Source organism: Chelonoidis abingdonii, chromosome 3, assembly GCF_003597395.2.
Source record: "Chelonoidis abingdonii isolate Lonesome George chromosome 3, CheloAbing_2.0, whole genome shotgun sequence".
In the NCBI taxonomy this organism is placed as follows: domain Eukaryota; kingdom Metazoa; phylum Chordata; order Testudines; family Testudinidae; genus Chelonoidis; species Chelonoidis abingdonii.
The window spans coordinates 204,932,812-204,955,982 of record NC_133771.1 but is presented as its reverse complement, the minus strand read 5'-3'; the positions used below and the strand labels follow the sequence as shown (position 1 = coordinate 204,955,982).

At 37.8% G+C, this 23,171-nt stretch overlaps 1 protein-coding gene across 3 annotated transcripts in view; it reads left to right on the top strand.

Annotated features, from left to right (window-relative positions):
- The window catches only part of MACROD2 (mono-ADP ribosylhydrolase 2), a 1,390,378-nt gene that overhangs the window by 823,566 nt on the left and 543,641 nt on the right, over positions 1-23,171 (top strand). For all 3 annotated transcript variants that reach the window (XM_075064471.1, XM_075064469.1, XM_075064470.1), the window contains one exon: positions 21,150-21,271. In XM_075064471.1, coding sequence (XP_074920572.1) covers positions 21,150-21,271 — 122 coding nt within the window. The remainder of the gene's footprint in view (positions 1-21,149; positions 21,272-23,171) is intronic.

Sequence of the window (23,171 nt, the reverse complement as noted above, 5' to 3'; positions counted from 1 at the left end):
CAACAAGAGCCGGGTTTCCTCACTCCCCCACTCTCTAGGAAGCAGGCCAGCAGCCCCCGCCTCCCATCAAGGGCTGCAGGTGGAGTAACAGCAGGAACCAAGGAGGGGGGGAAATCTACTAGCCAGCCAGTGAGCAGATAGCAGAGAGAGAGAGGCGGGTGGTGGTGTTTAGCCCAGCCAGGGGAGCAGTAGCAGCAGTAACAGCAGTAGCAGCAGTAACAGCAGTGAGGGCCCAGTGCCCAGCAGGAACAGCAGCAGTAGCAGCCCTCTCCCTCCTTCCTCTGCAGCGGAGCGGTGGAAGGAAGAGCTACTCCTGGCCCCAGGAGAAGCAGGGTTCTGTTCCCTGAGTGACCAGAGCAGGACTGCGCTAAGGTAATCAGGAACCTGCTAGAACCAATTCAGGCAGACAGGCTAATTAGAACACCTGCAGCCAATCAAGGCAGGCTAATCAGGGCACCTGGGTTTAAAAAGGAGCTCATTTCAGTTTGTGGTGGATATGTGAGAAGCTGGGAGCAAGAGGTGCAAGGAGCTGAGAGGGTATGCTGCTGGAGGACTAAGGAGTACAAGCGTTATCAGACACCAGGAGGAAGGTCCTGTGGTGAGAATAAAGAAGGTGTTTGGAGGAGGCCATGGGGAGGTAGCCCATGGAGTTGTAGCTGTCATGCAGGTGTTGCAGGAGGCACTATAGACAGCTGCAATCCACAGGGCCCTGGGCTGGAACCCAGAGTAGAGGGTGGGCCTGGGTTCCCCCCAAACCTCCCAACTCCTGATCAGACACAGAAGGAGTTGACCCAGACTGTAGGTTCCACCAGAGGGGAAGATCACTAAGGTGTGCAAATCTGCCAATAAGGTCAGGACCCACCAAGGTAGAGGAGGAACTTTGTCCTCAGACGTGGAAGCAAGGAAATTCTTTCTTTTGATGATTCCGCCTTCCAGGTATAAGTGAAGGACCAACATAACTCCCAAGGTCATTTTCAGTCTAGTAGCTAAGTTTTAAATAAAGGTTTTGCTTAGCGTATGGAGCAGTTGGTCTATTTCAAAATCAGACAATTAAACAGTCTGGCAAATACAAACCAAGAATTATCATATTTATATTGATTTCCCCTATACTCCTTTTTATTTAGCTTTAGGATTGATTTTCTTGGTTTTTCTCCTTCTCAATCTCTCTCTCTCTCTCTCTCTCTTATTTTCTCTCTGTGTATATGTAATTAAAGAAAACATTTGCTCACAGTTACAAAAACAGCGGCATATAGGTTACTACATATTTCATCCTCTGTTCAAAACAGGAAATAACAGTAGCAGGCAAGTATTAGCTTCTTAATAGCACACATTCAGTATGGATGTGCACACACATATAGTATATATAGTGGACTCTAAGTCTAGAAAGGTAACTAATTCTGTTTTAAATACCATCTCTCCCTCACTGTGTCTTCATTACGGAACTGATATGAAACCCCATTCCTCAGCTCAGCTGTTCTCACATGCACACTGTATTTGACTTCATAACCTCTTCATAACTTTTACAAGAACAAGCAGAAGAGAACATCAGATCTTTCAAATCAAAGTGATGTTTCTTTCCAGTTGGCAGCACAGTGCAGTCAGACAGCACAAGCATCATAAAGCTTTTAATAGGCTAATGGAAGGGAAAAGGGAGCTGAAAGAAAATCTACCAAGTACTATACAAGTACACCTTGGTTCAGTGCTAAAAGAGGTAAAATATTGTGCCATTTAGTTAATAATCTGGAACTCCGTTATCACTCATCCATAAACTGAATTATTGGTGACATACAGCCTGGATTATTCTATATCTGTCTCGTACCATACATCCAAAACCTGACACTAAATTATGTTGTCCCACAGTAGCTCAAGCTTTACAACAGCAACAAAAGATTAAAACAATTTTATATTGGGGACATTCAGAGGATAAACAGCACTATATTATATGAGGGAACTGCAGTCAATTATATTGCCATCTGGGAGAGAAATGTTCAAGTGCTGTCAATACTTAAAAAAACCTTAACATGCTTATTTTTTAAAAAAAGCTGGTAACATTCTTAACAAACTGATTGTAATTCCACAGTGAAATTTGGTGTTCAAGGACACTGTAAATGGTATTGCAGGAGCAATGAACTTGTAATCTCATACACTTTCAAGATACCTTCTTCCAATACCAATACAGCAGGAAAAGCAGATCAGATTAGGCTTGTTCACATGACAGTGAATCTACAGTATTGCATAAACCTCCTCTACTTGACCCTGAAGAAGTCTGTACCTACTGTAGCTCTGTTCTATCTTATCTGTATTTATTACAGCTGATATTTTGATTAATATAATACTCAAATCTCATGATTGCTGGCTGGTTTTACAATTCCATGTACTGATAATATGTTAATTGTTTTATTTCTAATTATGTTATAAACATCGTACTTGTAAAAAAACCACAACCCCATATATTTTGAGTAAATCCTTTGTTAGAAAATCACTATACTATACACCAGGGGTAGGCAACCTATGGCACGGGTGCCGAAGGTGGCACACGAGCTGATTTTCAGTGGCACTCACGCTGCCGGGTCCTGGCCACCCGTCCAGGGGCTCTGCATTTTAATTTAATTTTAAATAAAGCTTCTTAAACATTTTAAAAACCTTATTTACTTTACATACAAGTTTAGTTATATATTATAGACTTATAGAAAGAGACCTTCTAAAAACGTTAAAATGTATGACTGGCACGCAAAACCTTAAATTAGAGTGAATAAATGAAGACTCGACACAGCACTTCTGAAAGGTTGCCGACCCCTGCTATACATGAACATGTCAGCAAGGCAGAGACAGAATGGTCGGAGAGAAAAAATGCCATTGTAGGCTCAAAGGTGAACCCATGAACCCCTTCTCCCAGTAGGAATTTATTACAGGAATTTTGGCTTAACTCAAACTAATGCCAGCTGGGTAAAAGTCTCTAACTGCAGCCCATCCATGGAGTTTTCTAGGCAGTAAACATAGCAATACAAAACCAAACAGTACAAATTCTGCAGGGTATCGCTTGTGTTTTCCCCAAAGCTCCTCCCATGGCTTCCAGTCAGCACATCCCCCTCCTTACCTCTTTTCCCTCTTGAACGCAACATACTCTTAAAAAGGCAGTAATCGCGGTACTTAATTTATTCCCATCTGGCAGTGTCTCCCTGAGCTGCCTCTGAGCCATGACTCGGAATTAATCTCCCAAGAGTAGGCCATTTGTCTGCATGGATACCTCCTCCTAGGAACACTACTGGAACACAATGCAGCAGGATCTTGGAGTCCCTAGGAGCTGTATACTCCATCACAATTAGAAAATTAAAACCACATGACTGAATTTTTCTATTTGCTGTATTACCAATGCTGTTTAAAGAACACATTAATAGTTACGGTACTTGCCAATACTGACATTCTCTTTAGTGGCAGAAGGTAAATTGAATACTGTTTTTCTTCTAACTGAACAGGAATTGGATTACTTATATGCTCAAAATTAAGCAAATACAGAATCTGTAGCATTATGCCAACAGATATTCCTTATTTATTCTGCCTCTGACAGTCTAAAGGGAAGCAGCTCTTTATGGATCATGCTCATAGTAGATACAGTTTTGAAGCAAAATAGCAAAAACAACAACTCTCCCCTTCCAAAATAAATATATAAATAGAAAGGACATATGAGGAATGAGCGAGATCTCAGTGGCAAGAGAACTTTCTGAAAATAACTCAGGTTAAAGAGCAGCAGTAACATTTTCAAAGATGTTTAAGTGACGTGGGTACTCTTAAATCTCAGTTTTCAAAAATAGCTTAGGAACCTAAGTCCCATTAACTCTCAGTGCGATTTAGGTGCCTTGGTGCCTCAGTCACTTTTTAAAATGGGACTTAATGTAACTGGTAGTTTTATTATTTATTTATTTAGATTGTGGTAGCATTTAAAATGTGCTAGGCACTTTCCAGTCATACAGCTCAGAGGACACTTCCTTTTGACATGGCCACAAGGATGCTGAATTGGCTTTCTTTTCCTTTTTAGACAAGTCACTGGCGTTTCCCCATTAGCTTTGATGAAGCTCTCTTAACCCTTATTTGGTGTTTTGTAAAGTGCATCAGATTTCATTCTCTGAAGGAGAGAAAAAAATTCCCCAAACAATTTAATGTTAAAGTGTGTTGTAGTTGATTTTTTCCTCAGTGCGTAGGAAGGACAAAACCCAATGTCTCCCTTAGGAACTCTGTTCAGGGATTACTATGTGAAAAGTTTTCAACGTAAAATACATTGAGCATTTCTTCAGTCACCAGTATTATTGTGCATAGTGGGTCTGTGTATGCATATAGTACTCTCCCCATCCTGTGCTCTTTTAAATTACCACACTTTATTTAGGAAAAGGATATGTGATGAATATGCATAAGAACATTTTTGAGGGGTTGGAAAGAATGGCTAGTTGCAAGGAACCTGCACCTCTTCCTTGCAAACTAGTTGCTGCTGCTTAATGAGAGTGGTGAAATAGTGGATTTCAAAAGATCAAATGGAAGGTGGGTGCCAAATCCTGTTGACTTTCAGTGGGAGCCAGGTGCCTAGCTGCTCTTTAATTTTGAAAAATCTCTCTGTTTATTCCCTGTGTGGTGTTCTCTGAGCAAAGGTTATATTATGCCCATCACAGATTGCTGTTTAGATGTGTACTTTTCTCATATGCATTATCTGTTAAATCCTTAATGCTCATTTTCAACAATATGTATTCTATGCATGAATTAATGCATCCACAGTAAAATAACAGCTGCTTCAAGGAAGTCTTTAATTAATCAAATCCCTAATTTTATTAAGGTACCTAAGCATCAGCTTGTAAACTCAGTCGTACAGAGAATCATTTAGAATCAAAGAATCATAAGGTTAAAAGGGACCACAAGGGTCATCTGGATCATCTAACCTCCTGCCAAGATGCAGATTTGTTGTGTCTAAATCATCCATTTAGTTCAAGTTCACTTACAATATAATCTCAATAGCACTCTGCTTTCTTATGTCATTCTTTAACAGATTTTTGTAGAAATCTAGAAAGCATCTTTGGAGTAAACATGTTCTTTGTAAACTTACTGTATGTTAATTGTATTGTGCTTTCAAAATGAAAAATGATGATAGGATATATTTTCTGAAGTAAGACATTCAGTCGATTTGATCTATTCCCCCTTGTGTTTGTCCTAGGATTCCAAAGAGATTTACCAGTCTCAAGTCCTTTCCAAAAAGCATTTTAACTAGAACACCTAGACCAGTCAAATCCCATAATGTTCACAGAAATCGCTCAAGTTTAACTCCAGCAAAGTAGATCAATTATTTTTCCCTCTTGTAAACTACAAGAACATCAGATGTGAAAAAGCTAAATTTCTCAGCAGACTGTTAAGTGTCCTACAAGACACAGCCCCACATTCTCAGGGCTGAACAAGTTACCCTCGGCAAAGGACCAGAATGTGGAGAGGGAGGCAGAGGTGGCTTTACATCAACTTTCTGTTTCCCTGGTTTTGTCTGTTCCTGTTGTACATTACGGCGTGATGTAAAATTGCTCTATCTACGCCCAGCTGCCCACATGTCCAAGGGGGCATTCGAACAGCTGGTGATTTCAGGGGCATCATGACACCTTGGCTCCTTTCCTTCCAGATATGCCACCTATGCGAGAGCCAATAGTGGACTGGCTGAGGTGGTGACTCTACATTTTCTGACGTTTTCCCTCTTGGAAGAATTCTGAGGGGATTGGATTTGGTGGGTTCCAGGCTACTCATGGTGCCATTTTTATAGCTGGAGTAAACCTAAGAACAAGGCCCAATGTGTTGGGTTTTTTTTAGTGCAAATGTAGAGACTTCTATAATAGAACCTCTTTGAGTAGTTACTATAGCAGCAATGCGATTCTATTAGAAAGTGAAAATTTCCCTACAGCTACCACAGTTCTAAAAGAGATACTGAGGCATTTCCCTATACTTGAATGACGTATCTTGAATACAAGAGAGACAAGGTGGATGAGGTAATATCTTTTATTGGACTGACTTCTGTTAGTGAAAGAGACAAGATTTTGAGCTACACAGAGCTCTTCTTCAGGGTGGGAAAATGCAAGGTGGAACAGATTGTTTAGCATAAGTAGTCAGCATATATTGTAAGGTAAGGTAGAGTGTCCCGTTAACACCTCTGCAGTCATAGGACAAAAAGAGGAGATTAGTGGATTACAGATTGTTGTAATAAGTCATAAATCCAGTGTCCCTGGTCAGTCCATGATTTTTAGTGTCTACCAGAGTAATGAATTTAATCTCCCACTTCTGAAAGTGCTGTACAGGGTTCCTTTGAGGATGAGGACCGATATATCAGGTATAGAGTGATTGCTTTGTGAAAAATGTTCACATTCAGGTGATAGGATTTCTTTGTCTCTTATCATTTTCCTCTGTGAGTTCATTTGAGAGCATAGTGATTGTCTGGTTTTTCCCATTAAATACTCATACTGAAATATGCCACATGTTGTGATAGGCATGTGTAGCATCCATGGATCTTGAAAGGAGTATTGTGGGGGGTACTGATCATTGTAGCAGTGGAGATACGAGCAGTTGGTCCAATAAATTATATGACCTCACCCATTTTGTCTCTCTAATGTTCTGGGACTTATATGGCTACAACTACACTGTATATCTTGAATACCACAGTGTGATAAGTGTGAGTAAATGTTGACTGTTTAATAGTGTCAGCTGACATTTCTGTGTCATAGATTCAATAAGTTTTAAGCCAAAATTAGAATATTTCTTCTCCATAACAGAACAGATGATAAACTCAGTGAAGATAGGGGTATGAAGAACATTTTCAAATGTATACGATGATCTAAATGCTGCCTCCACTATAGTGAATATTGTATTAAGTATTTTGGGCTCATAGGAACAGATGGGGTACAGTAGTATGGTATGTTTCTTTTGATATAAATGTGTTGCTTTAAATTATATTGATAGATGACTTTATTCATATTTGTATAGCTGCACTGTTCACATTATGAGTGTGCATATATTTTTTCATATTTAAAATGTGGAATTCATTTATACAGCATTTGAATTCAGCGTAACCCTGATTTTTTCCCCCAAGTGCTCAATTTTCAGAATTAATAAATTGAGAATATTAATAAATTGTTTTGTTCTAAGATAAACACAATGAAAAGTAATAGCTATGAAAGCAGCTTCTTGAAATTAAATGAACCTCTTATTTAAGTGTTTGCTTTTTAAAAGGAAGACTTGATCCAACACTTATTTTACTATTCTGAGTATATTTTATAGTATGGAGATCTCTCCTGATAGGTTAATCTATTATCATCCTACTCATATAGCAGATAAGAATGTAAAAATAGATCTGGCAATTGTGGCACATGCCTTGAGTCACTGTAGTTTGCTCAGATGCGTTTGTCATCTAGTAATCCAAAACGTCAACAGAATGTTTTTCTTTTTAATCAGCCTCAAACAATAAAATTTCTGTCAGAATGTACATATAATTGACCATGCTGTTCCTTCAGTAGGAGTTATTTCATTGAGAATGGTCAGGAATTTTTTATCGTCAGAAACATCACAGCATTTGTCTTGCACTGGGAACCTCTCCTGAACACTTATGACTATTCAACTAGTTTTCACAATCTGTTGTCCTGTAAAGAAATAAATGGCCCAAATTTTCAACATGCTAATTAAAATTCCATTTTTCATGAATTCCTTAATCGAGTGCAAGTCATTATGTACTTTGTTGATTCTTAAGTGCAAAGATAATTGCACTGGGCAGCATGAAAGTGCTTTGATTATTGCCTGTCGACTCTTGTGAATTGTAATAGGTCTAATTGCATAGCATCCATTCATCATCTCGGCATCATTTCTTTTTATTATTAGCTCTCCAAATTGTTATGTGCTCAGGAAAAAGTGTTGTAGTGTATCAGTGCTGACATGCTACCTGGCCTATTGTAATTTTCAATCCTTACCAAATGTTAGCATTGAAATTAAAAGTTTATTTTACAGTGCCTTTTCCAGAAATTAATTTAAAAATTTGCCTCCATGAAGAAATGAATACTGTCTAGCTTTGAATTTGCACTTGTCATACTTCCACTAAACGACAGTCAGACCTTTTCCCTTGTCCAGATGATTCCCATAAAACCAGAGCATAATGTGCTAGTTGGAGAACATACTTCAAGGCTTTATGAATCTTTGTTGTTGATGAACATTATTAACAAGATAAAATCCTCTCCATTAAAAACTTTATTGAAAAAAAGGCAGGAGAAAAGGTAAGCCACAGATGTGGTGAATTTGCAGGTGGCCTCATAGGTTGAGCAACTACTGTAATTCATTGGTAACCGATTGCCTTGTCTTTTGTTGTTGTTGAAAAGAAAATGTCTGTTTAGTCATGGTCAAGAGTGAGTCCAGGGCATCTTTGTGTGCGTTCAGGCCACTTACTATTTTTACTATTGGCAAGGACGCTCTTCTCAAGTGCCAGTCTTCTAATGGGTCGAAGACCGAGATCAGCAAGATTCACCCACATGAGAACATACGTTTGGGGAATGGAGGCATGGGCTGTGCCACTGTTATTTTGGGCAAAGGATCTATCCCAAGACTTGCATCCCAAGTTTTAATGACTGTTTAACATATTATGGTTATAGTCTGTTTATTGACAATAGAAAGTGATATTTGTGTTAAACTTGCCGATCTTATCAGCGGTGTTCAGAAGAGTAACAAGCTGTATCATTAATAAAGCTGTATCAGGAAGTAAGCCTGAGACACTGATTTTTCCCCTTTTCACTCCTGATTTCTTTTCTCCATATCTGCAAGAGTAACATAGATAGACTTGTGAGATAACTTCTTTCTTTTCATCACATTTTATCACATGTGCTGTCTGTCAGTATTTTACTATTAAACTCTGGAGTGTTCATGTTTCCATATGATCTGCTGGTTTGCTTTTTAAGCAGAATGCAGGACAATGAATTCCTGGTGCTAGCATTTGTTTCATTGCCTGCTGATGAAACAACACTTTTACAGTACTGTGCATCCCAGAACGAGAGACTTAGAGTAGATGCTCAAATAAATTCATCACAGATCCTCTGCATGCATTGCATTTCCACAAGCTAGGATCTAGGTCATGTTGATATCAGGAGGGTACTTTAGCCACATTTCAGCCATCTGAATAAAAATAAAAATGATGATACAAAATGGGATTCCTTTTCTAGGTATGAGGCTCACTTTACCGTTGAAAGAGCTGTCCCGATATTTCTGTTATCATATTTGTATAGGGCAATTACGCTGACACTGTCAACTTGAAATCTAGTCAATTAAAAAAAAAAGACTTAAAATTAGTTTCATGAGCTACTTCTGCCCTAGGTTCTATTGTCAATATTTGGATGTATGTGGTGATGGGTTAAATCACATGTTTTCTATTTTAATTTTTTCTCTCTTTCTTGCTGGGTATTGCGGGGGAAACAACGATAAAGAATATGACTATGGGCTGAAAGCTGTAAACAATCTGAAAACGCAGAAAAGAAAATATTTTCTTTAATCTCTTTCAATAGGAATAATCTCAGTGTCATTTCTAACAGTAGTAGGTAAATAAAAGTCTGATTGTTATATTGAAACTATCCCTTAATCAAAATGAGAAATAATAAAATAATACCTATGATTTATTTGTATTACTGTATTGCCTAAGAGCTCCAGTCAAGGGCCATGATCCCATTGTGCTAGGTCTGTACAAAGAATAAAAAGGAGTCACCTCACTTGATCTTCTGTGTTCCTGTCTGCTGACTGGTAATGATAAAGTTATGTGAAAGGAGACCTTTACTGCATAGCAGGTACTGCACTGGGGCTGAGCTGTCCTGTTTAAATTACAGTATTGCCAACTCCAAGTGTTCAAAAATCTTAAGTCAGACTGCAGAAAATCATGACTGGCTTAAAAATCATGAAATGTTCTATACCTCAGTCAGAACAGCATATAGTGGGGGGTGCAGTTAGAAAGTCAACATTGGCTACTCTGCCGTGATTCCAAGATATCTCTTATTTTAAGTATGGGATGATTCCACCAGTACTCCAGTTACTCTGGGTGTTAGATGCTGATGTTTTCAAGGCACATACATGGTAGTTTCATCTAATTTATGTGGAGTTCAGTTCATGTTCTTTAATTTTATGCTGAGTTTTTAAAGGCATGAATGCAGTAATTTCATGTCGTTTTACAAGTACACAGTCATTTCCAAAGAAGTTGCAATGCTGATCATATATAAGTGTATGTCTTTATACTTGTGACACCTATCAGTATTGTGCTGAATAACTGTGGAACCTGCTCATTTTTGGATGGACTATACAATCCCTAATTTGCTTCTCCTGCCTGAATAGACCTTATTTTTGTTTCATCTGCTCATGGCTAGGTTCTGATCTCAGTTATATGCTATAAATTCCTTAGATTTGAATGGAATAGTACTGTTGTATCTGAGCTTATATTCTGGGCCTTATATTTTATGACCAGCACGAGTGCCAGAAATGTCATGTTTTTTACTTGCATCACTGCATTTTCAGGCTGCCTGTGCACCCCTTGGAGTTAGTGGCAATTACTGAGAACAAGCTTTGTGTTTTTTTTTATGGCTTCTCATGGATTCTGAGAGTTCCTTCTCTTCTGGAAACCATTTATTGAGTACAGGTTTCCTTGATTTCCCTGTGGGATCTCCCAGACTCTGTAAATTTCCCTACCTTCCCAACAGGGAATATTGCTTTGTAGTTCTCACTCCAGTATCTTACTTAAAATGTACACACAATACATAAAGGAGAAAACTGATTAATCATTTATGACAAGCACATTCTTTACCTTTTTATGTGCCAAATATGACATTTGTCTGAAAATGGCTCCAATAATTTTTTTATGAATAAGGCTTTAAAATATCACGTCTTTTGAATGTAATGAAGCATGAAACATATTGTCTGAAATGTCCAAAACAGTGATATTAGTAATAAAGTATGCTATAAAAGGGTTGAACCTTAAACTGAGCAGTGCTCATTAATTCAAGCCTAGAAACCTCATACTGTCTCTCTTTATCTGCCAAAAAATGCAAATTTTTGTTTTGTATCTGCATATAAAGTAGGTACACAGAGTACAAAGTATTTAATGACATTCAGATCAGGAAAGTGAAATGATATAATGTACATAAGCAAATGAATACTTTAAAGCTATCGTGAACTGGATTTTTTTTAATCCTGTGCACTCCACATTAGCACAGTGCAATCTAAAAAAAAAAAGATGGCTCGCTGTATTAAAAAAAGTGAAGTAATCAATTTTACTTCTAAAGAAATGTATCATTGAATAACTGAAATTAGACAGTGGTTTTAGGGGATGATAAACAGTTTACCTTAATTTAACATGTCTGCAGATTAAAAATGCACATTTTATGTACAATTATGTGTAGCTTGAAATAGAGTATGAACAAGCTGAGCACATTTGGATGTCAAAGCATTAGTCTACGTACGTATAGTAGGCATGGTAACATTCATTATGTAAGATATCTGGGGGTAATTCTATTTCCCATCAATTGAACTTTAGATATCCCTTTTAAGGACTAATATGGCAGTGCTTATTGTGTAGATCAATTGATAAGATTTACAAATGAGAGACCTTCATACTTTGTCTTGGTATCATATATTTTTTTAAATATTCAGCTAAACACAATACATTAGTTTCCTCTTGAAAATACTTAGTTTGATCTATGATTGACAGGGAACAGCTTCATTATGTAGTTGGCTAGATGGACTGATTATGGATATGAATACGCAAATGGGATAAATGAAAGAAATGTGTAATTGATTCTAGACTTGGTCTGCCAGTTCATTAACAGTCTGAATGTGGTGCACTCACTTCTGAAAAAGAGAGAATGAGAGAAACTTATTTGAACTTTTCCGTTTGCTTGAAAATTCATTAAGCTAATATTTTTGCAGGCTAACTTTACGCTTTGCAAAGACCAAGAAAGGAATATTTGTAAATCACATCCCTGTCTTCCATATTCTTGTTGGATCACAATCACATAGTTTTCAATTAGCATCTAAAAGTTGTTTTTCATACTTCTCTGCTCTTCCTCCCTTCAAACTCCTCCCTCCCCCCCTCCCTACAATGTATCCTGGATAAAAATAATGTCCCTGGATAAAAAATGGCATCAAAAAAACAATGTGAAGATTATGGACTGATTTATTTAGTGAAAGAGGTCAGAGAAGATAAATCTAATTTGAATTTTTTACATTTGCAGTATGTATGGCACAGCAAAGTATATGTGGTTTTGTTTTTTCACAGATCTTCAGTGTGATGCTTTTGTAGTGTTGATTAAATGTGCAAATTATATTTATGTTCATTGTTGTCTAAATAGTAACAGGAATGTTGAAATGTTTGAGGCCCTGCTGTACCTCAAAACAGGTTGTGGGTTATGCAAAACTCAGATGTCAGCTCCTGGTAACATACAGAGAGTACAGAATCATACACTGAAATAAATGCTTAATTGTCATGGTCTGTCTCCTCTGATCACTGAGACTCCTAGCCAGGTGTCTGACAATCAGTTCAGTACAGCTCATATAAGATACCATTTTGCAAAAAGGGAACAAAACCTTCAATTTCTTCCTACTGTGTCTCACAACATGCACTGCCGGATTGCCACAGCTGTCTGCTACAAGAAATGTCTTAGAAATCCAGTGTAAATTAAATTGTTCCCTCGGTCCCTTAGGTAGCTCTTCTTATGTTTAGCAGCTCTAAGCACTGTAGTCCTTGTACCAACCCTATATCTTCCCCTGCCTGTCTTCCCCAGCATGCACTGGAAAGAGAGAAAATCCCTCTTCCCTTTAAAAGTATAAACATTTTCATCTCTCTGGGATATTATCACTGAAAGCAGTTGGATCCATTTCTATGTGCTGAGTAAAAATACGCATTCAACATGGTCACTGCCCCTCGGTGAACTGTTAAAAATTGATGTGAAAATCCCCAATGTAAGTGCATTGTATATGATATACAATCACATACACTGCAGCTTTCTCTCTAAACTAAATTTCTTGTCAGAGACACTTGGCTTTGCTGAAGACTGGGCATAGTAAGGTGGAAGTTTTAAAGGAACACTGACAACTTAATTTTGATATTAAAATTAAAGTTTTTACCAATTGCAATTTGTTAGCCCTTTCTGAGCTCTGATTATTTCTTACCCTTTTTTTGTTTAACCCTGCATACTGTGAAAGGGGTCTCCAGGCTGGTCCTGCATAGGCTAGCATGGAAGGTCACTTTAGGTTAGCCTGAGGCAGGCCAGAGAAAAGCTCAGAGATCCACCTTTACACTAATACAGGAGCGCCAGTACCCCCATGCATCTTGCAATGATGGGCTGTGGCCATGGGGGAAAGGTAAGGAGTGCTGCCCGCAGCCCTGTCATCCAGAGTTAAATGTTACCTCCCCAACTCTTCCACATTCCAGCTACATGGAGTCCAAATTACTCAGGCTCTAGTCAGGTAGAGCATTAAAACCTTACTGTTTTCCATGTTTCTTTCTCCCATTAAACAACTGTGTTTCAGATTCTTTTCCCCCAAACATATTAGCCTGCATTTTGATGTTTACTGCCCATGTTTCTAATCTCTCTAGGTCCCTTCGTACTAGTCCTCTCTGTTTTCACTGGTGTTGCAATTTTACCCAATTTAATATCCTCTCCTATTTTCACAAATATGTTTCATTTACTCTTCCAGAGCATTACTGAACATACTAAATGAGAACAGACCTAGAGCAGATCCCTGAAGTACTGTGATAAACACCTCTCAGCTCAATACTTTGCCATTTATCATTACTCTTTGTTTATGTTCCTGAAGCTGGTATTCAATCCCTTTGGCTGTGTTCCTATCCATGATAACTTCAATTAATCTGAAAAGCAAACTCTCATGTAACAAATACTGCGTCAAATACTTTAAAAAAAACAAAATCTGAGTATATCTACCATTTTGCCTTTAGCCACCAATTTTGTAATGCTTTCATAAGCACCCTACTGGGTCAGACCAAAGGTCCATCTAGCCCAGTATCCTGTCTTCCGACAGTGGCCATTGCCATGTACCCCAGAGGGAACGAACAGAACAGGTAATCATCAAGTGATCCATGCCCTGTCACCCATTCCCAGCTTCTAGCAAACAGAGGCTAGGGACACCATTCCTGTCCATCCTGGCTTATTTCCATTGATGGACCTATCCTCCATGAACATATCTAGTTCTTTTTTGAACTCTGTTATAGTCTTGGCCTTCACAACATCCTCTGGCAAGGAGTTCCACAGGCTGACTGTGTGTTGTGTGAAAAAATATTTCCTTTTGTTTGTTTTAAACCTGCTGCCTATTAATTTCATTTGGTGACCCCAGTTCTTGTGTTATGAGGAGTAAATAACACTTCCTTATTTACTTTTATTTCAAAACAAAAATAGCCATGTTTGTTTGGCAAGACTCGATCTGTGTAAACCTAGCTACTTGTTTCTCCCCATATGCCATTATTTTTCAGAACTTTCGTGATTTTTTCCCTTAGTTGTATTTCAGTATTTTGTCAGGGATGGAATTGTGACTAACCAAACGAATGGGGCCATGGTCAAGATGCCCACTGCAGAATTATATTTGGGAGAGGTCTGGGATTCTGTTCCCACAAGGCAACCAGAGGCATGTGAAAATAGAGTGAAACATCCTGACCCAAGGCAACATTTGAGCATTGAAGCAAGAAACTCTTCCTGGTTGTATATAAATAAAATAGTCCAGTCTGGGCCTATCAACCCTTAACCTCATGCATTCTTTTTTTGATTGCCTGCATCAGCATGTTCACATAGCCTTTGTGCCAGACCCTAATATATAATGAGATAGTGTATGCATAGACAATGTATACATGTATGTATTAATGTTATTGGCAAAGTGTAGCAATAAAATCTTCAACTCCCTGTTCATCTGCTGACCATACAACATATTGAGAATTATTATTACGCTGCTAATGAAGTCCTGCTGTATCATGTGTTTGTGATAATGATGTGCTTGGAATAGCAATTCACCAGAGCAATACACAATTAAACAACAAAAGTCATTTTCTGACAGCTTAACACCAATTTAGAACCGCATTGACAGACATGACAGGTCATTGCATTAGTCAATAGGACCACCTGTTCCTAGTTTCTATAAATTAACATACAAGAACTATTTAATCACATTTAAGGGAACCTATTTACATTAAGTGCCTAGGGATATGTTAATGTGATGTTAACGATGCACAGTGAAAAATCACAAGAAGTCAAGAAGTGCAAATTCAAAGGTTGCAGGAAAAACATTAACTTGGTTTAGCCCCATGTTTTGGATGTTCTTAGGATTTGCAATTTACAACATAGGGATTCAAAGCATAAAGTATATATTTAACCAGAAAAACAAAAGTAGAAATTCTTCCAATTGGGAAGAAGGAACACAATAACTAACTCAGGATTTGGGCGTTAGTCCAAAACCTCATTCTGCAGTTTATCAGTAAATTATAATTGTAACTCATTTTCCCATTTGAGTTTCAGCTTTTGGGAAGCTGTACCTTCAAATACATATTGGATCAGTATTAAAAAAGACTTGGAGGGAATCATTTTATGATCAGGTCTCTTCTCTTACACAGCTTTTCTATTTTCCTTTATGTTTATTTCATGTTTATTTTCTGTGCCTGTTGCTTGTTTTATTGTTATGAGTTAAATATGTCTGACGGTAACCTCCAGTTCTAGTATCTGTAAATGTGTAATGGCCTTGGAGGAGAGCAGTTTTACTGATCTATAACTTCCATCCATTCTGTTCTTGAGGCTTGCCTCTTGCAAGAAACAAATATAGAGAAAGTGCCTTTTTTCTTTTTTCTTTACCATTGTTAAAATCGAACACAAAAACATAGGAACTTTATTTGCAAAGTTGTTATAGTAATATTTTATAAAGAAAGGTTTCCTAATGGAAATACTGACACAAGCTTGTTCCTTGCAGCACAGGGAAATTATGAACCAGCTATGTTATTTGTTTTAGTTAGGTAGTAACAGATCTGTTTATTATATTGTCTAAAGTGCACACTAAAAATAATGTTTCTGTGAACTCAAGGATAAAACCATCTTACCTGTTTGGATCACCAGTTGTCATCCCACTTGTCATCTGACAAAGACTAAATGCCTGCTTCACATTTCAGTTTTTAGAAACAATTTAGAAGGGCACTACTGTAGTTACTATATAGCAGCTGTGACAATCAACAGAAATTATCCAATCTGTCCAATCTTGTTCCTATAACTAGGAGAAATTACTGTGATTAAAAGGAGAAGAATGGTAGTTGCCTTTTTGTGTTCTTCTTATTGTGTATTTATAGTAGTTAGGAAGGCAAGTTGTATAAATCCTTCCAAGTTTGATTCATACTGGATTCATGAAGTTTCCTATCAGCTATCATTCTGCTGTATTTATATTCATTTGGGTTCTCTTCAGTGTGTGCATTCATCAACCAAAAAAATGCTAGAAGCGAAATTCAGTTCAAACCAGGCAAGTTTTGTGAAGTTCTAAGAGCAGAGTGGGATGGTGGCCACCTCAGAAAATTCTCTTTAGTGGGTTGAAGTTAGGCAATGAAAGATGGAAAGGCTTAAAGATTCTGCAAGTGCAAAACTGTGTTGGAGGATATATGAACAAGAAAAAGATGGAAAGATTCAAAGAGAGATTGATTGTTTATATGGATAACAAGAATATACAGTTATAACAGTTAATGCTAACAAAGTTTTGGAAGGGGATAAAAAGGTCTCATGCTTCAGCGTTTAAGCCAGTCTCTATTATGGGTTAGGATGAGACCTTTCCAAGAGTAAATTATCCCATATATGTCTACTGTGACATTCTTGCATCTTCCTCTGAGACATCTGTTGCTAGCCAGTTTTGAAGAGAGGATGCTAGCTTAGATGGACTTCAGGTCTGATACAGTCTGGCTATCTCTATGTTCCTTTGCAGACGTCAACCGATGTTGATGGAAATTGAGAAGATCAAGTGTATTTATATGTATTACATGAATTTGCCTTTGATTTGACATGTCCTCCAATGCACTCGTATTACCGCAAGAAGGGGGATTTTGGCAACCGTATAGATGCTATGATTTCCACAGCAGCCACAACTTGGTCCAGAAATTCTAAGGATCCGAACACTTGGAAATGCATGGAAGCCATTCATGTGTGGTGTGGAGATATTACTTGACTGGTGTGACTAGCTGCTGTGTGAGATGAGAACTGTCTGATTACTGTAGATAGCATGATATGGCAAGGAGGTCAAGGTATAGCGCAGGACGATGTACAAGAGAGAAGGTCATCCCTGGTTACTGCTGCAATGGTGGATTGTGGGGGAATATCCACAACACACAAAAAAGGATGTAGCTACCTGTCATCTTTACTCATCCTGGTGTTGTTACTACATATAGAAATGGAATTTGAAAAGTAAACGTGCTCACTATATGCAACTTTTATACAAAATTTAGAAATATTTTTAATGATACATTTTAGTTTATAGATTTCTAAGTAATTTTACTTCATTTTTTTCAGAGAGCCCCCTGGTTTAAGAACTTTATATCTGATAGTGTAGGACCTGGTTATTATGTCAATGAATTCAGAAGCATCTTATCTACTGCAGTCGGTGGTTCTACTCTCTCTATATGTGTTGTTTCTTTAGACAAAATTAGTTGTTTTTTTTAAAATTGCATAGTGTTTTGATTGAATCTTCCTTATGTGAAATGTCTGCTAATCCCTTGATAATTAACACTTTCATAGGTCAATAAAGTTTAGCGGAATGTGCTTATTTTTTTTAAAATGGTCCTTAAGAAACGATCCCAGAGATTAATGAAAAAGAATGACACGTATCACATTCTACCTGTCAATGGTCCTGATGGTAAAACTTGAATTTTAAATTTTCTCCCCATTGTTGGGATTCTAAAGAATGGCAATGATTGTTTAAAATTGTTCTACAACATTTACAGAAACTCTCAACTACAGATTACAGTATTTGTGGAGCCATTTTATTTACAGTGCAAGTAGTAAGCAGCTTGTAACAGAAGTAATATACAGTTCAGTACATTTTTTCTCATTTTTGCTTTCTCAAATGTACTACTACTTTAACTGAAAACTGTAAAGTTACATTTTAATCTCCTACAAAGATATTGTCTCATGGATACCAATTATGTGCATGTCTTGCATTATTGTTTAAATCTTTGTGTCCAGGTACAGTAACTGCAGATGATAACTTGCAATGTTGCAATAGTGGTACAGAATTATGAGGTCATTAATAATGAGAGAATCATAGAGTTAGAAGGGACTGCAAGGGTCATCTAGTCTAACTCCCTGCCAAGATTCCGTAAAGAAGCTTCCACAACCTCCTGAGGCGTCTGTTCCATAGTCCTACTGTTCTTACAGTTAGGAAGTTTTTCCTGAGTTTTAATCTAAGTCTGCTATACTGTAGTTTGAACCCATTGCCCTTTGTCCTTCCCTCTGTGGCAAGAGAGAACAACTTCTCTCCATCTTTTTTATGTCAGCCTTTCAAGTATCTGAAGACTGCTATCATATCCTCTCTTAATCACCTCTTTTTGAAACTAAACATACCCAGTTCCTTCAGCCTTTGCTCTCATGGCTTGCATTCCATCCCTTTGATCATCTTTGTCACTCATCTCTGGATCCTTTCCAGTTTCTCTACATCCTTTCTATACATTGGTGACCAAAATTGGACACAGTACACCAGCTGAGGCCTAACAAGTACCTGTGATTTACATGTTATACCTCTGTTAATGCAACCTAAAATCGCATTTGCTTTTTTTGCAACAGCATTGCATCGCTGATTCATGTTGAGGTTGTGATCCACCAGATCCTTCTCAGCAGTATTGCTGCCAAGCCAGTTTTGCTCTATGCTATATTTGTGTATTTGGTTTTTCTTCCCTAAGTGTAGCACCTTAAATTTGTTATCTATAGCCCTGTTCTCCAATCTATCAAGAGCACTAAATTTTAGCTCTATCCTCCAGAGTATCTGCAACCCCCACTCCCAGCTTTGTGTCATCTGCAAACTTGATCAGCCTGCTCACTATACCTACATCCAAGTAATTAGTAAAGATGTTAAAGAACACTGGACCCAGAACAGATCCCTGAGGAACCCCGCTTTTAATGGATTGGAGGAACGTCCCTCCAATCCATTAAAAGTTACTCTTTGTTTGTGATTGTTTAACCAGTTATGTATCCACTTCATGGTAGTTGTGTTGAGCCCACATTTCTCCATCTTACTTAATAGAATGTTATGTGGGAATGTGTCAAAAGACTTGCTGAAGTCCAGGTATATTATGTCCGCCTCATTTCCCCTATCCACCAAATCTGTTACTCTGTCAAAAAAGGAAATCAAACTAGTTTGACATGACTGGAACTTCTTGGTCAATCCATGTTGGCTGATAGTGATTACCCCTTCATCATCCAGATACTCGCAAATTGAATGTTTTATACATTGCTCTAGTAGCATCTCAGATATTGAAGACAGACTGATTGGTCTATAGTTCCCCCGTTCCACATTTTCTCCCTTTTTTGAAGATGGGCACTATGTTAGCCCTTCTCCAGTCTTCCGGGATCTCTCCTGTCATCCATGAGTTTGGAAATATTATTGCCAGTGGCTAATTCCTTCAGTACCCTTGGGAGAATAGCATCTGGTCCCACTGAATTGAATTCATTCAGATTGGTCAGAAGATCTCTGATGTGTTCTTTACTTCTCCTGATCTGCATCCCTTCCCCTTTATTGTCTATGGTAACTTTCCTAATCATCTGGTCGCATGTTATTTTTTGTGAGAAGACTGAAGCAAAGTAGGGATTGAGTAGCTCTGCTCTCCTATCATTTTCCATTACCAGCTCACCACCTCCACTGAGCAGCGGACTCACACCATTGTTGATCTTTCTTTTTTGTCTGACATATTTGAAGAACCCCTTCCTGTTGTCTCTATCATTTTTTGCCAGCTGTAACTCATTCTTTGCCTTGGCTTTCCTGATTTTGTTCCCTACATACTCGTGCTATTCCAATGTATACTTCCTTGGTGACATGCCCCTCCTTCCATTTCCTGTATATATCCCTTTTTGGTTTTTAGATATCTAAAAAGCTGTTTGGGCAGCCACATTGGCCTCCTGCGGCTCTTCTTATCTTTACTCTGCATTGCAATAGCTTGATGTTGAGTCTCTAGTATTACATCTTTTAAGAACTTCCAGTCACCTTCGACTCCTTTCCTTTCTAACTGGTCTTTCCATGGGACCTTGCCTACTATTTCTCTGACTCAGTTGCAACCCACCTTTCTGAAGGCCAGTGTCCTTGTTTTGCTGTTCTCATGTCCTCTTTTTCGTAGGATCTTGAATTCAATCTGATCATGATCACTTCCTCCCAAGTTCCCGACCACCTTCACTTTTGCAACTAATCATCCCCATTGATCAAAAACAGATCCAAAATGGATGATCTGCTAGATGTTTCCTCAACTTTCTGAATCACAAATCTGTTCCCTGTGCATGCTAAGAAATTTCAGGATGTATTATGTTTTACTGCAATAGTGTTCTAACAGATATCAGGGAAGTTAAAATCCATTATTAATACTAGCTCATGTGTGTTAACTAATCTTGTTACCTACTTGTATATAGAATGACTCATTCACTTCCTCTTCCTGATAGACCCCCATCATACCATCGCTACTATTCTTTTCACTTATTATCCTCATCCAGAGTCTCAGTACGTCTGTCACTCCGTTCCCGTTGGACCTCGGAGCATGTGGATACATTCTTGATGTAAAGCACAACACCTCTGTTTTTCCCATAGCTATCCTTTTGGAACGTGTAATATCCCTCAATGCTGGTACTCCAATCATGGCAGTTGTCCCATCAAGTCACTGTGATGTCAATTCAGTCATAATTTTCTTCACATAGCATGACTCCCAGTTCATCCTGCTTGTTCCCCAGACTCTTTGAATTTGTATACAGGTATCAAAGATATTTGCCAGACTACCCTGTTGTTTTTTTCTTTTTCTTTTTAATGCAGTTGCAATTTCTAGACCCTTCTCCAGAAATTAGCCCCTTTCCCAATCATTACCCATATTAGGAGTAAAGTGAATATATATATTTTTCATTTTTGTGCAGATGTCATTCATACTGTGGGACCAATAGCAAGAGGCCATATCAGTGATACTCATAAAGAAGACCTGGCAAGTTGTTATAAATCATCCCTGAAACTGGCAAAAGAAAACAATATCAGATCAATTGTAAGTACTTCATAAAGATGTATTATTTCTTTATGTTATGTCTTTTTCCTCAGGTTTTAGCATAATTATAGGAAAAATAAAAAACTTTAAGATCATGCATGCCATATGTGGTATTCAAGAACAAGAAATTGAGAGTTGTTAATTCAGCATGACTGGAAGAGAAGGGAATCAGGGCAACCTGGAGGTGACACAAAAGCTGGGCTGGTAAAGCAGTTATATCTAACACATTACTGTTCCACTAAGGACTGGCAGGAAGAGAACTGCTCCAATGGTTAATTTTACATGTTATGAACCTCCTAAAACACTTAGCAGGAGGCCATTGGTCAAATAGTTGACTCTGCAGAATATAACCTTAGTAATGATTGAGGGGGAGATGATTGTGGTCTAGTGACTTAAAAATAGAGATGAAAAGAGATGGTCAAATAACATAATTTATAACACCACTCCACCAGAATCCATCAGCATAAATTTATAATTTATGATCTGTAAAAGAATTGTTTTATTATGTTTCATTTAATAAGTATGCTTCCTTGATTTTATGAAATATATCTCATGCTTTGTATTTCAGAGGGCCAGATTTTCAAAGTTAGAAGGGTGTATTTACATGCATATATTTGGATGTGCCTATCATATTTGCATATATTTGATGAGTTTGCATACTCAGGCATTTGTGTGCGCTAGTAACAGTCTTCAATAGCTAAGTGTGCATAGACTACACTGATATGCCTACATCAAGTATGCACATGCATGAGACGTGCAAATGTATATGCACAACTGTGCAAGCTTTACTTGGAAAATGTACCAACCAATTATATTAGTCAGGTAAATATCTCTGAATGGAGGTTAGTATTTCTAATGCGTGAACTTAGGAAATTCTTGGTTGTATATTGGCCAGATTCTCAGCTGATGGAAATCATAACTCTACTGAAGTCATTAGCTGTGACTGGCCTTTATCTGTCTTTATTTTTATCCTGCTCCAGTGGCTGAAGCTCATTTTACATCTTAACTAAACGATTTAGTACTTGAAGGGAGGCTCTAAAAATATATTTCTGATTAAACAAACAACAAGAAAGTGAGATTAGTCTGGATATAGTCTGGAGAAAATCAGATCGAAGTTAATCAAAATGGTGTAAAGAAGGAAGAAAATATTGTTCCATTAACTGTTTCAGATAAAACAGTATATTGACTTCGTAAAACTATTCGTAACAAGTAAGCAGCTGAAATCTAGTCTGGTATGAAAATATCCTTCATTATCAATGCCAGCTGTTCCTAAATTTCTGTGAATGTCTTCAGATTTTAAAATAAAACCAACATTTATTTAAGAAATTTTGATGAGGACTGTTCCTCATGGGGTAGAATTTTAGAAAGATTTAAAAATATTGTCACGTTAAATTTGAATTTACTGTAGATATTTTATTTTTGAATTGTAAGTATAGGTTTTTGCAATGATCAAATTTCGTCCAAAAAGGGAAGTGGATTGACACAGTGTTTAGTGTGACATGGGCAATGTGGCTGTAATAATTGCATGGCAACATTCCGGCATTGTGCTGTTTATATCCCGTTACGCAGACACTATACTTTATAGCTCAGTCTACTTGGGCAAAGAAGGTATTTTTCAATCAAGTTAGATCAATTACATTAGCTCAGTTCAGTTGAACCTTCAAGCCTGCGTAAAACCTGTGTAGACATAGTATGAAATCTTTAGATAGTTTGAGCTGATTGAATGGGTACAAACTGGATATTAGGAAGTTTAGACTTGAAATTAGACGAAGGTTTCTAACCATTAGGGGAGTGAAGTTCTGGAACGGCCTTCCGATGGAAGTAGTGGGGGCAAAAGACTTATCGGGCTTTAAGACTAAGCTTGATAAGTATATGGAGGGGATGTTATGATGGGATAGTT